The sequence below is a fragment of the Melanaphis sacchari genome, unplaced genomic scaffold (genome assembly GCF_002803265.2).
Source record: "Melanaphis sacchari strain LSU unplaced genomic scaffold, SCAv2.0 Contig10_pilon_pilon, whole genome shotgun sequence".
NCBI lineage: Eukaryota > Metazoa > Arthropoda > Insecta > Hemiptera > Aphididae > Melanaphis > Melanaphis sacchari.
This window is the reverse complement of record NW_020270420.1, coordinates 4,946,905-4,963,167: the sequence shown is the minus strand read 5'-3', so window position 1 is coordinate 4,963,167 and position 16,263 is coordinate 4,946,905. Positions and strand designations below refer to the sequence as shown.

At 23.7% G+C, this 16,263-nt stretch overlaps 1 protein-coding gene across 3 annotated transcripts in view; it reads right to left on the bottom strand.

The window, feature by feature from the left end:
• LOC112603605 (hemicentin-2-like) overlaps positions 1-16,263 on the bottom strand; it is a 289,646-nt gene that overhangs the window by 60,040 nt on the left and 213,343 nt on the right. For all 3 annotated transcript variants that reach the window (XM_025352266.1, XM_025352265.1, XM_025352267.1), the window contains one exon: positions 14,689-14,819. In XM_025352266.1, the coding sequence (XP_025208051.1) occupies positions 14,689-14,788 (100 nt within the window). In that variant the 5' untranslated portion in view covers positions 14,789-14,819. The remainder of the gene's footprint in view (positions 1-14,688; positions 14,820-16,263) is intronic.

The window sequence follows — 16,263 nt, the reverse complement described above, 5'->3', positions numbered from 1 at the left end:
GGCATCGTGGTGAACGTTCATTGAAGTGTATTTGTTTATTGTATTTTTAGTAATATTGTTTTTTCTTTGTTAAAATTGGTATGTAAAACGGTCTTAAAGACAAAATAAATATCTAAGCAATACAATATTATTCTTTTTTTTTTTGTCTAAATAATTATTTCAATTGTATTAAATTCATAAAATACAGTCTTATCTTGAGATGTGACATATCTGACCCTAGTAAAGCTTTTATAGAACTGTATTATTATTTTTGGGGAATATCATTATTCAAGGCTGATGGAAAAGTAAGTCAAATTTATAAATATAAAATTAATTTTAATAATAATAATAATCATGATAAAATAATTTAATTATTATAAATAACATAAATTACTCATTTTATATAATTAAATGACGTATGGTACATCTATTTTCGTTATATTTGCATTAAATATATTTCTTACTTTATAACTAAGAATTACGTACAGAAATTTAAGAAATAAATTATACTCTTTAATCTTTATTATTTTAAATTACTTATTAGACTCTTGATAATTAAAAAATAAAAAAAAATATATATATAATATATAATGAATAACTCTAGAGAATAGAAAAATACATTAATATCAATATTTTTCAATGCAATGCATACACAACAAATTGATTAATTTGATGAATACATTTCTATAAAAATAATTTTCTTAAGAAATAATATATTTTTCTTGTATTTTGCATTATATCGTATATTATAATACATTTTTTTTTTAATGAGATGAGTAATTATTAATATTATGCATATTAAAGATAATGTTAAAACAAATATTCACTAAAATATAAATAATAAATTTAGTAATCTTTTTTTCTTTTTTTTTTTCAATATATTTTATTAGAATTACGATCGTTAATTTTTAAACAATAAATTGTGTTTTTCAAACCGAAATTGATGTAGTAATACACACACAATATACATAAGACTTTTAAATTATAATGTACTAAACTGTTCCCTTTTTATTCAGCTACATATATCATTAAATTTATTATAGTGCTTTCAGCTTTATATATTACATACAATATACAGTGGAACCTCGATAACTCGAATCGGTTGGGGGCGAAAAATAAACTCGAGTTATCGAAAATTCGACTTACAGAGGTTACACATATGATATTTTATATAGTAGGGGCCAAGACATTCTTTTAAGTTATCGAAAATTCGACTTATAGAAGTTCGAGTTATCAAGGTTCCACTGTAATATTAATGTAATCGTTTAAATGTATTTATTTGTTTAAAATAGAGTTAATATGGGTCCAGACGATCAAACACGACTAGTAATACATGTACGTCATTGAGAAAATTGTATACCTACTTTATAAGATATTAACTCAATGGATTAATAGACATTATAACATATTATATATTATTTAGGTAACTAAGACTTTTGGTTAAAAAGTGTACATATTACATATGTACACAATATAAAAAATAAATAAGATAATAAAATATTTTGATGTAACAAAAAATTAAAAATTCTTAATTTTAACGTATTTATATAAGAATTTAATATACTAGATTTAAAGTTTTTAATTATAAATATAATTTTTTTATGGTTATTAAATAACCAACTTATCATCATGAGAAAAATATCTGAGTGTTAGTGATATATGATGACAATATCCGTATTATTCTACAGTATTATGTATAGTGACTTAAATATGATATATATAATATTCACTGTTCGAATTTTATCAATAACAACACATAAAGACGAAATTTTCTGATAAGAATAGATTACCATTTTTTCTGAATAATATATTACATTGTGATGATTTTTGGAAATTGTCTATCTACAGTTGCAATATTTTATATCCGTACCGAATATCAAAACACGGCCCATCACTAAAGAGGGTTAAGAGATGGGTATTCATTTATGAATTTTGGGTTACATATTACGATAGTAATCTAGATTACACAAATAAATCTTTTCCATAAATTTGTGAGGATGAAAAAAGAATAATATTTTACTGACATGCATATTGCATGTTACTACTCATACCAACATATTTGAATACTACCATTAATATATTTTTTCAAAATTGGAAATTATTTTATAATTGAACTTTCTGTTTCTGTTAGTATTTTAATCTTAAAATATGTAGTTTTATAAACGTGTTCAACACTTTGTTGAACTCAAACTTTAAAACTACATTTATTCAAAATCTTTTGAAATGTATTAATTACAATTTTCACCAATGCGTGTAGGTATTATGTTCTAAATCAGTGATATTATGTATTGTAAATTTATTTTAAACTTAATATTAAATAAAATATTTCAATTTTAGTATTTTCATTCGCATTTAATTCATATTATTATAAATATATAAAGTTATCCATTTGTAATTTGTATGCAGACAAATCGATTTTTGATCGAATACAAGACATAAGTTAAACCTTATAAATATTTCAAATTTAAACGAATATAGAGAAGTGGAAAAATATTTTTCCGTTAATAATATTCATAAGAATAATAATATTCCGTTATATTATTTCACTTTACTAAATTTTAAATTTGATTAAAATGTATTTTGTAATATATTAAAAAAAAAGAAAAGAAAAAGAAAAAAAATAGATACGTAAAAACTTAAATAGAACATTGTATCATGTAACATAATATACTGAACATTTTTGTAATTGATTATGAATACTTTTAACGACCATTATAATTTTATTTGAAGCTGGTTGAATAGATATTTAAAATCAAAAAAATTATATTTTATTCTTATTGAGTTATTATTGTTAATTAATATAAACTATTTGTTGTGTTTATTTTTAATTTTTCTATTTAAAATACACATTAATATCTGTGTCAATTTTAGAAAATTATGATACAATATTTATTTTGTTTTTATATTATCTATTAAAATTTTATATTTGTATTTTGTTCAAAAATATTTTGAGTAAATAGTTGTTCTGTTTTTAAAAAATAATTATAATATTTTCAAAACTTTTTTTGTTTTATATTTTAGTTAATTCTTATAAAATACACAATATTCAATGATGTAAAATAATAAATAATATTCAAATATAACCAATTAATATTATAAAAATAAAAATACTAATAATAATATTTAATTAGATTTTTTTTCATAAAAACAATATCTCTACTAGCTTTTAATTAATTCGAGTTTTTATCGATGTAGAAAACTTAAGAATTTTTATTATTTTCTATAGGTTAAAACGATGTTAAATTTCGTAGTTCTTTAATAATTGCAAACATTTATGAAACTAAAAATTAATTACATAAACAATAGTTTAATCATCACTGTAAATTGAGTGCTGTTTTGAATTCAATCGTTTTTTATTCACTTATTTTAAATATTTCATTAGAATCTTTTGTTACATTTTTTAATAAAAATAAATGTTTATAAACTGTCTTTTATTTAAAAACATAGTTTTACTTCTTTTGGCCTTAGTTCTAACAATAAATTTTACTAAAAATACATATCTCAATAAAATATTGATATGTAAAATTTATAATACAAACAATACTCTTCATACTGTCATAACATTTATTTTTTTCATTAATTTGAATTTTTTTAATATTAAAAATGGTTTTATTCCACTTGAACACTATAATATTGAAAACCAGCTGTGTAATCATAGTTAAATGTACAATCTAGTACATTTAACTATGAAAAAAGTTTACATTTGTTTTATTATATAATTAAAGTATATTTTACTATCATAATGCAATTCAAAAATAAAAATGATCTGTAATTAATGAATAATTAATTACAACCTTGTAGTATGTAAAAAAAAGATAGAAATATTGATATAATATCTGAAAAATTATAAAGTTATTTCAGTTTTATATTCTTTAGTTTATCTTGGTTAAAAATATATAATACATTTATTCATATTATACTGTCGTGTTGGAAATAAAAAATAAGAAGAAATGTATTAAATTTAATTACAAAAATACAATTTATAAATAATAGCCAAAGGCTAAATTCATCCTTAGAAAAAAGACGCTTAATACACAAAAATTGAAACTTATGAAATAAATTAAATGAAAATATTTATACTTAAAATAATCTTGAATTAGACTTGTGTATAAATTTGAAAAAAAGAACAAGAATAAATAATTTTAATGGATTGTAGACATAATTCAATTACTGAATAATTGATAAGCAGTCGCATATTTGTTATTGAACAATAGTTGTTTGATTTAAATAAAATGATTCTTTATTATTTAAACGTTTAAAATAAAAGTTTACCATGTTTAAAACATATTAAGAATCTTTATGTTTAATTCTCTAATAAATGGATAAAAGAGCATCACTTTTTATAAAAGAAGTTGTATTGTCGTAAAAGTTTCCAATATACTATAAAAAATAATATACTTTCAATCATAACATTTTTATTAATAAAAATAAAAAGAAAAAAACATTTTGTTTGTTAAAACCAATATTTTATACGCATTAATATTAGTTTATGGAGTTTGTGTATTTAAATACTCATAAAAACAATAATTGAAGATATTTTTATTTGTTTTAAAATAGCTATTTATAATAAAGATAATTTTAAATAGAAAAGTTCTCATAAATGATGTGGCAAATTTCTAAAAGAAAATTGTATCTAGTTACTTATTTGAAGGTTAAAATTAAGAATAGCTTAATATTTTAAAATAATCAGAAATAATAATAATGATAAAAAAAAAAAAAACAATAAATCTGTTACTTAAGTTAAACACATCTAACACGATAACATTCTCAATGACAAGGTATACCTACTGCACGTGTACATGTACAACGATTACGGTACTCAACGGTTAAAAAAATGGTTGATTTTTTTTTTTAATTGATAATAGTTTTATAAAAATAATTTAAAAAAAAAGAATATTTTCATATTATTTTTACATAGAAATTAGTTTTCTAGAGTATTATAAATTTAGAATTCACCGTAAATATTAATATCCATTTTACACATACAACTTAAATAACTAAATGGAAAATAAAAGTATTTTTATTTTTAAATTAATTCGATTATTTGAACTGCAAGTCCCGCTGTATATTTTAATTTAGTATATAATTTTTCAAGATATCAAAATCTTACTATACAAATATCTAGAAGAGTTCAATATGACTATATCAGATTTTTTTCCGGTATTCAATTCCCTTGTTCTACAATATTTTTATTTTTTATCTCCCAAGCCAATAAATATAGCCAACAATCTTAGCGCTTTGGTTTTTTCTTGATTACGGGCATCACTTATTCTATTTTTTTTTTTGCACATTCTCCAAGATCGTGAGGATCTCAGTCTCATATTATGGTTTCCACTTGGCGAAACATACTATCCCTGGGGGTATATTTGCTATTTGATATGAAGGGTCTTAATATTTTACTAGAGTAATATTTTTTTTTTTCTGAAGTATAATTTCCATTTGTATTATAAACCAAAACTCGTTCATCAAATAAAATTGACATATTTGTCAAATTTTATATTATTTATTATTAAAAAATCACGTTATGAACAATTTTATTTCAGTGTTTGCATTTATATATAACTATATATATATATATATATATAATTATATTAACTACAACTAAATTACCATTAACTTGTTTGTTGTAGGATAAATTTATCTTATTTTTTATAATCAGAAATATTTGCTAAATGTTGAAGTTATGTCGTGTTCCTAAACAAATATTTGGCATTTAATGAATAACAATATACAATTTTTTCTTAGATAGATTTCTATATTTTTGTAGAATCACTAATGGACATACTTTGATATAGCACATACTTTTCTTTATAAAACATTTTTCTCTTACCAACATTATAAATAGTTGTTTAGTAATACACTAGTACTATAGAAATAATAATTTATTTCTTTCATTTATGATATCAATCACTTTAGAATATTAAAAACGTTTTGATAACATTCATTTTTTTTTTATAATTGTGTTTTTATTTTACATATTATTGTTGATAATTCATGTAACTAATGCGCTTTTTAATGATATGATAACAGAAATATAATTATTAAATACTAATTATGTAATTATATTGCATAATAATTAGTAAAACGATTGAATTATTCATAGGGCAATAATTGCTGGCTTTGCGTATTTATTTTAACTGACAGTATTTTTTTATCGTGACACTTATTATTTTCTATGGTTACTGTATGAATTAAATACATTTTTCGTCTACAATGATAACTATAGGTTTTAATTTCATACTGGTACTTATTAACTATAAACCAGTTGTTAGGTGTATTATAATTTTTAATTTAATATAATAAAGTAATAACAGTTTAATAAGACATCTATCATTAATGGAAATATTTATATTTATTTAAAAATGATCAAGTAGTTTTACAACAAAAAAAGTTTTAAAAATATAAAACTGTACTTCAAACTTAAGACAACAATGATATTAAATTGTAATCGATGTAATGACTATGATTATAATCTGCTGTATACAACTGATTATTATTGAATATATTTTTTGGGAATATTACAAATGCATCTGAGACCGACTATATAATCACATATTATAGGTGTATACAAGAGAATTTTTTCGGACATAAATACAATTCGGTGAAGCCGTGCCATTACAATCGCGCTATGGAATGAAATATGTCCCAAAATCTGGGGAATTTTCCGATCTGTTTGAACGATTTAAAACTTGATTTGAAATTAATAAAAACCCTTTTTTATCAAGCCTATACAGTTATAACTAATAATAGTATAACGACATACAATTGACTTTGACATTTATGACGCTACGTTGGATTTGTATACATTCACATGGGTTGTATTTTATTATTATTATTATTATTATCATTATTATATTATATTCGCGCACGTTTTCCGTGAGCCAATAATAACAATACTTATCTGTCGTATTATTGGTTTATAATATTGTGTTGATGGGGTAACGGATAAAGCACTGTTAAGTGGTATACCCATATTCGAAATCGAAAATTGTGTCTCACGTTTTACCACTGCCGTGTGAGTAAACCTTAGTGACGGTGACAGTGTTGACAAAAAAGATTTACGGTGTTTGAGAACGGGAAGTTTAATAATAATAATTTAAAACGAGTAGCTGTGGTTGGGGCACATTATGGCTGGAATGATAGCTCATATACGACCGACAAAAGTTGCATTAGTGTAATCGTTTTCGTTTTTACACCAAATTTTTTTGTATTGTCATACATATACAAGGAGATCGACCTGAAAACTCTTGATCCATCCAGGATTTTCCCGTTGTGTTTTTGACCAACTCTGATAGAATGAATTAGTTTCTTACTGCCATATCTTACCACATATAATATCAGAAAGTACCTGGCTGAAGTTAAAATTTCAAAAATGTATTCAAAATAACGTTGTGTTATTAATTACGTTTTTTTATAAAACATAGTCTAAAATCATTTACTATTTATTAAATATCAATGAAAAATTTGAACTATGAGATGGCTGATATGATCAGTAAAATAATAATGCGAATGTTTTGTTAGTATTTAATTAAAGCCTTAGTGGTTGAAATTCATTATTTTAGATTGGAAATTTGGAAATCAAACAAATAAGAAATAGTTTATTATTTAAAGTTTTATAGGTACATTGATTATTTCATAATTTAAGTCTAATAGAACTGTTACTAATGATATCAAATATACATCAACTAATCTAAGATTGTGCAAATTATGAATAAATATAATTTAAAATACATGTTTCAAAAAACAATTTTGGCCAATAACTTATGAAAATATCTTACTCTTTGTCTGATACAAATGCTAAAATATTTTACATAAAAAAAATAATACATATAACATAATTTAATAACTACAAGTTGTGGCAAGTATTACTTTGTTTAACCGAAAATAAATTGTCAATATAACATCGTGCAAACATTTACACTCAGTAACTGATAAGTATCTTTACGTAGCAAGCCTAAGTTCCAAAAGTAATTTTAGGTTTAGGCATACGTCAATTATACAAGTCAAATGATATAATGAATACTGGTTTAGAATGTTTAAACAAATTAGTTATGCAATATAATTTATTGAATAATACAAAACTATACCTTAGAAAAAAAATCCATATATTATATCTGTTTCGATAAAATTGAATAATCAAAAGCTATTATTATAATATATATAATATTGTTTAATATATATTTATATGTTTATTCATATCATCATAACAACAAATCCAAATGCATTATTCTTAATTAGAGATTATTATTAAGTGAAATTTATGCTAAAGCAAATGGAGTTTGCATATGTTTCTTTTTTAATATTATCTAGCAGTATTTATATTGATCTAAATAATATTAAATACAGTTAAAATAATTTCAAGAGGTAAAAACGTTTAAAAAAGAAGTATTTTTACTAGCACAGTTTTAATAATAATGAAATTATATCGTACCCTTTGTAACATTTCGTCCGTAGTCTGTTATGATATTAATATCTATACAAAATATGTCCCTTGAGTATTTGTACTAATCTAAAGTGGCCGTGGGGTTGCTGCTTCGGTCCGCTACATTAATTATTTCATTTTCGTGGAACACCTTGTAATTATAATACAACATCCGTCGCACTCGTTTTGCTGTTGCTACGACGAATTATAATTAAATCGTACAGATATCGTAATAATCGTATAACGACTTATATTATTTTCACAATATTTATAGATAGGTACATATTTTACGATCTGATCAAAAATGCAGTGTAGTTATTTATTATCCAATTCAACCACAAAGAGAATAGGTTGGGTGAGTATCATATGATTGATAATACTATTTATTTATTTTTTTCGTTGTTGTTTGTTTCAAAGTCGATCAGCTTGTTTGCTGGCCGTAGATCGTGCCAAGTTCGATTCCAATAAATAACGCCACCACCGGGTATCTTGCCACACAACATTTGTTTAAACGAATCCAAGGGAATAATTACCATCAGTGTACCACGTTTAATGATCCTTTTAAAGTTCAATAGTATATTAGCAATGGAAATAAAATGCACCATTGGGGCGATGATACGCTGCAGTGATTAAAATACAGTTGTGCAGCTCATTCGGTTAGTGCCCGGTAAAAAGGTATACTAGTAACCTCCTAACCTTTCACCCCAAAACTGGAGAATAAATATCATATAAATAATAACTACGTTAAATATATTTGAATATTTTACTTGGTATTTTATTTTATTATTATTATTATTTTTATAAAATTGAACTACTATAATTATTATACTCGTTTAACGTGCTGTTAAATAACATTATACTCGTAATAATATATAGTGTGTTGCGGTGGGGGGGGGGGGGGGGGGGGGGGGGGGGGGGTGCGGGAGTGCGCGGTGGGGATCGGCGAGCGGAGCGTGGGGGGGGGGTGAGAGGGACGTGTACTGCCAAAATACGATGCATGAAAATGCCGGTATAAGTCGTATAACGCAATCTCTCAAAATATACTAACATCACGCAATTTTGACATCAATGTTTACTTATCATTTTATGTGTTTCTGTAACTAATTCTGGGTGTTACGTAAAAATGCAATGCATAATCAATATTATGCTAAGACGGGTGGTGAATAGTAAATGTAATTTGGATTTTGGAGTAAGTGTAAGTAAAACTTTGATCCCCATTCCATTCCAAGTAACGTATTCGTGTCTATTAGGTAAATGTTATTTATTTTTATATATATATATATATATATTAACACATGCCCTAATAGTTTAAGATAAAACAGTATCGGTAACATATGTAAATAATCAAAAATTAAGTACAAACTATGGTGAAGACTGAAAATACCTTGTAAAGTTTTTAATACTAATCTATATCAAAAATGTATTGAACTAGAATTAATAGTGTCAGTTGCGTATTATGTTCTTGTAGCACTTTTTAACTGTTCGCTAATATTTTATAACAATTTAAAATGACACGTGTTATTGTGATATGGTGTAGGTACGGTTTACTCGTTTTTAAGAACGATTTTTCACTATAATAAATGCTTTAACAGCTATCTAGTACAGAGGTACAGATCCGTTTACAACAGCTATGGATGTTAAAGATTTCATACTAAACTCTTCGCGTGAATCAACCGATATTTATATTTCCGGAACCGGAACCAGATGAATTTATCTCATATAATATGACATGTGCACCGGAAGAACCAGTGCTTTCTGAAACAGAATAATAAATTGACCGATCATACGATCGATGACTCATTCACTGATAAACCAATATGACATTAGATAAGTCAACTATGAAAGTATTTTACTAGAACATCAAACTAAATAAAACAAAAAAACTTTTATAATAAAATTATTGAGAATATATTCAATTAATTAGTCTAGAAGCAATTGATTCTATGATATGTCATAAAATGTAATTTTATATTGTATAAACACTTGAATATTTGAAGTATTTAATTAAAATTTAAAAAGTATTTAATAACATTAAAACATAAATGTTTTATTTTATAACACCATTTTTGTCAAAATAAACATTTATGAACAATATTTTAAGATATATACTCCAAAGTATTGACTATAAATATACACTTATGTAGTTTTTTTAGATTTTTCATAAAACTTTAATAAACAATAAAAAAATCGAACATTATAATATTAGTTATATTTTATATAATGAAAGTTTTATGCTATAATAATATTGAGTATTTAATATAGATACATCGAAGTATAATTCACCACGGAAGAATTCACTATTATATCAGTATGGGTTTCATTTTTAGAATATAGATATTTTATTAATATCAAATGAATTAAAGGGTAATATGTTAAAATTATTTAGTAATTATTATTGTACAAATATATAATATAATATAATGGCCAACAATGTTTTTAAATTTTATAATATAATAAATAAAATTAAAAATTATCGATATAAATTGTATTGTTATTTTTTTATTTATTTATTTTTTTGTTTTAATCAAATTGCGTGTACTATGTTATATTGTAGAATAATATAAAATCATCATATGACGTGTACAGATATTGTACATATATAATATAAAATATTATATTATATTATATAATATTGTATATATAACCTTTTAATAATTAACTTGAGTAGTATTCATTGTTTTCAATCTACTCAATTACTTACTCAAAAATATATTTCAAAATTTATTACAGGTAAATTAAATAACTCGGTTAATAACTTTCTGATTAACAATAATTATTGAGTCACTTTAATAATTGATGTATAAATCTTTTTTTAATCATTTATTGTTTAAAAATAAGTGTTCATATCAAAATGATTTTTAATTCGTACGTTAATCGTTTACTCTGATATAAAATAAATATGTAAAATTATATTATGGATCCATGGGCATTATTTATGATTTCCCATACAGTACTCGATGTGTAGTACCTGTTAGAGGCAGTATATGATTTCGATCGAATACTGTGTGGTTTAAACGCACGGGCTGGAGGTTTTCAGGACAACAATAACAGTTCAATAATCATGATTTTTATTTCAACAGTGAAAACCCGGGGACGCATTATACTTAAAATGAAAAGCGTACTATGGACAATATTTGGCGGTGCTGATTGTGGTGCCGAACTTAGCAAAAAGTTGACTATAAAAGCGGATTTGATGGACAAATATTTGTAAATTATTCCGATCTGCAACAACAGTAACAACAGCGAACGTTAAACATTTATGTTCGAGTGCACCTCTTCCATCATTGTCAAAAGTATTGTGTATGACGTATAATAGTAGCGCTCACGCGGCCCATACAAAAAGCTTCTCGTTTACCGCACCGCAGTTCGACCGTCATCGTCACACCTCACGCCCTGTGCTGTGCTCGCTTTACTATATTTATTTATATTTTCAACCAACGCACCGATTCCGCAATAGGATAGATTCATAGCGGCTGCCATCGTTGAGAAAAAACCTCCGCCCCTCCGCTTTAACCGTTTCCTAACGATTCGCTATACACTTTTACGATTTCCTCACACTAATCGCTCTCCTCAGTACTGTTATATTATTATTATAACGGTTGTTGGTAAAAATAGTTTCCCCTTTATTTCCTACCAACAACACGCCGCCGTACACTGCTTTCGCCCTCCAACCTACCATATCCGACCTCTTTCACAACTATTATACCTGTGGGAAATCAAAACTTGTTCCCATCCCTCTCACACTCTGACCACCGTACTCCAAGCAGCTACTCGGTATACATGGGGTTTTAACGAATGGACGCTAACTGTTAGTTATATGAGGCACAAGATCAAGGTTGATGCGCAAACACGATGTTACTGCTAAACTGTTTTCCACTTCTAATAGTGTAGTTTTCTTTTTTTCCTTGGAAAAATATAGTTCATACTTAAAATTTTATTGAGTTTTACTATAGTTTTGTTTATTTTTAAAATTGTGAAAAAACTCACTTTTTATACGCTCAAATTCAATAATTTTGATAGAACTGTTTTTTGTTTTATTTTTTTTTTTAATCGTTTATTTGTATTATTAATTCACAATTTAAGTATTTATTGTCGGAACTATTTCAGAATTCTCCAAGGATAATTTAAAATATAACATTAATTTCCAAGACGATTTTAAATAATTTTCGAGTACATAATTGTATATATAATTATTTACTTATACGATTATTATGATAAGTTTTGTAATCTACACTCCATACATTTTGTCTTATATTTATTTCAGATTTTTCTACAATTTATTTTCTAACAAATTGGATTAGTATGACATATCATTTATAGATATACGTATAGTCTAATAAAACTCAACAATTAAAAAAAAAAATAATAATAATAATAATAAAAATAGACGAGTATATTCATTTAATCTGTACATTTTCGAAAAATTGAGTAAAATACTCTTTTTATATTTAAAAATCTCATAATTTATTTATTAGAAATAATTAAATTATAAATTATAAAAAATATCTAATATAGAATATTGGTATTTATTTATAATGATTATATAACTGACAATAAATTTAGTTTAATATTTAAAATATCCATATTATTAAAAAAATAATAATTATAAGTGAATTTTTGTTTTCGTATATTATAATTATTATCAATAAATATTTAAAAAAAAATCCAAACTATAATTAAGAAATTAAAGCTAATATCTATCAAGTGAAATACATTTTAAAATAAGACACACATAATTGATTTTTTATGATTATTGTAGTTAGATTGTAACAATTGTACAAAATTGTATCAAAAATAATGAATTTTTATATTTTTTTGAATTTAATGTCATGATAGTTTTTAAAAATAAAATATAAATTTTATGAATGTAAATTTTATCATACAATGATTTGTCTTAATCTTAAAATATAAAATAAAACAATCAATCCAAAAACACAATAAATTGTATATTTACGTAACCCAAGCTTACGATAATTATTTCCTATAACTAAAGATAAGAATATCAGCATCTTTTAGTTTTTTTGATACTATAATAATATATGTACCTATATATATAAATTAAATGTTTAACTTAAAACTGTTATTATTAAACCATATTCTAAGATATATTTTAATGTTCAAAAGATGAACATAATAAAAATGATTGCTAATTATTTTGTTATTTTATATATTTATTGTATGTTATTACATAACGGTGGTGGTATATTTTACAAACAAATTTTAAATGTTATTTCTTGTTAGATTTTATTTTTAAATTAATTATTATCAGTAAGGTATTCAAATGAAAAACATAATCTATATCGTAACCTTTTTTAGAATGAAAAGGATATGTGTATTATAATATTTAGGTGGATAAGTATTCCCGTTATTATATATATAAATTTACATATTAGATTTGTATTAGGATTAAATAAAGACAATAAAACATTGCATGAAGAAAACACCATGTGAATAAAATATGTATATAAATAAAAAAGTTATTATGCATATTGGGTGTATATTCATTGATTAGTATTGTACTCGTGTTTCGTTGTTAAAATATTTATTGTCATAATATACTATATTGTTATTTTGTTTTCCTAAACATTTTATCAATGCATATAATACACCATTGTTGGTATACGTTTGTGTTTGTAAAATTCACAATTTCCGCGTATTTCATTAAAGAGCTATGTTGTCCAAAACGTTCACGATTATAAATATATATTCAAATATTATATTGTATGATCTATGAACATCGCCAATTTTGAATAATACTATTAACATTTATAGAATAGTCGCTAAATGTAGATTTTATTTAGGTCCGTTAAAAAAAAACGTCAGTTTATAGCATAATGCTAATGATGCTAATATTATAATAGCTAGATTTGATTTTTTTAAATAAAAAATTTTTTGTAATCTAAAATATTTAATTTTTTTTTTTTTTTTTTGATATGTTAACTTAGAAATTTGATTATACATAATTAGAATAAAAATAATCGTATACGCTATGATATCATATTATTACAATGTAAAATTTAGGTTATCCGTATCAACACTGGTGCCATTAGAGCTCCCATTATAATTAGAAGGATGGGTAAGGATATTAAGGACTTTCTTGATTGTGAAACTTTGGCAATTTGGAACAATATGACGTAGGTATTGCGTATATGAAACATGGTGCTATTAAATCAGACCAATTTAGTGATGATGGTGAAATTGGGTGGTTAGAGTATAAGAAAAACAGTTTCAGAACACACGATTTGCAAATAAAACTATAGTAGGAGGTTAAAAAAAAACAAACTTACCTTTACCATCACCTTGACCGCAATCCAAAAAGCACAGTATCAATAATGCAATAAACTTTTGATGATGTCCATGGGATTGGCAACCATATGTCACCACCATTCTTATACGTTGTGTGTCAACACTGCTGGTCCTAAGACAAATTTATTTAAGTCAAAATAGTTAACAAACAGTTATTATAGGTACATAAAACAATTTGTGACAAAATATTTTCGTTCAATTGAAATTGTTTGTATATTAAAATACATCTCTTACATAATTATAATTGCTATTATATAACAACGTATTTTATGTTATAACATCAAGCAAATATTTAATTACTAAAAAAAAAAAAAAAAACAACTTAATTAATATCAGAGTATAATTAATATTGTACAGATATATATATATATACAAATTTAATATAATATACAAAATGTATATACCAATAATAATAATAATTGTCGAATTTAAATTCTATTTTATAATACATCAAATTATATTTTAATCTTGCCAGTGGTTTATCAACCTTTTTGAATATTTTACTCTTCCAACCAAAATAAAAACATAATTTTTACAAAATCAATATCAAACCACATTTATACGTAAATTATTCTTCCCGTGAGATATTATTTATTTATGTATTTTTGTTTGTGTGTATGTTTTTTTTTCGACAATACAGACTAAAAGTTTTTACTATTTGCGATTTACAGATGGGAAATTTTATATTATAAGTATTCCTTGGGGAGGTTCTAAAACATTTATTTTATAAAACAATTGTTGCGATTTTGAAACTTAATCCTCAGATGTAATGTAGTGTAATTACTTTTTGTTTAAGTTAATATGTACTTAAAATATATTTTATTTTAAATATTTATTGTTTATACAAATTAATTGTTTGGAACTTAATTGTATTATATTTATATATACCATATAAAATTGTATATACACACATTGTTTATAAAAAGTCCTTTCTACATAAAAAAGTATTTCGTATTTAAAGTTGTTGAATTAATAAACAATTATGTAACGATACAGAGAAGTATAGTAATTGTTGTAAACCAATCATTATATTGAATATTGTAGAGAGAGAGAGAGAAAGATGTAAGAACCTAAAATTATATTATGGTAAAAACACTCAGGTTTTCTTTTAAGGTAAAATCAGTTATTATAGGTTCTGTTTATACATTTAAACTTTAGTAATGGTGTCTTAAATGGTTAACATATTTTATAATTTTTAGTTCTAGTTTTTTTTTTTTTTTTTTGATATATTTAAATAAAAATAAATGTAAATCATGTGTTTATTTTATGTGTATTAAGTGTAATAGTTTAATTGTTCTATTACATTTTATTTTAAAAACATTGCAAAATTGTCAGTAGGATTCTTCTAAATGCTCTTTAAAGCTACTTATTAGAAAAAAATATCCTTTTTTTTTAAATAAATTTGATACCATTGTCTAATTTATACATGAGATTAAATGAAATCAAATTAAATTTAAAACAAACGTAATTATTTTATTAATCATCTTAATAATATATTTACTAATGAGCTACTATAAATGTTGTTTATGTAATCAAGACATGTCTTACATTTTTTT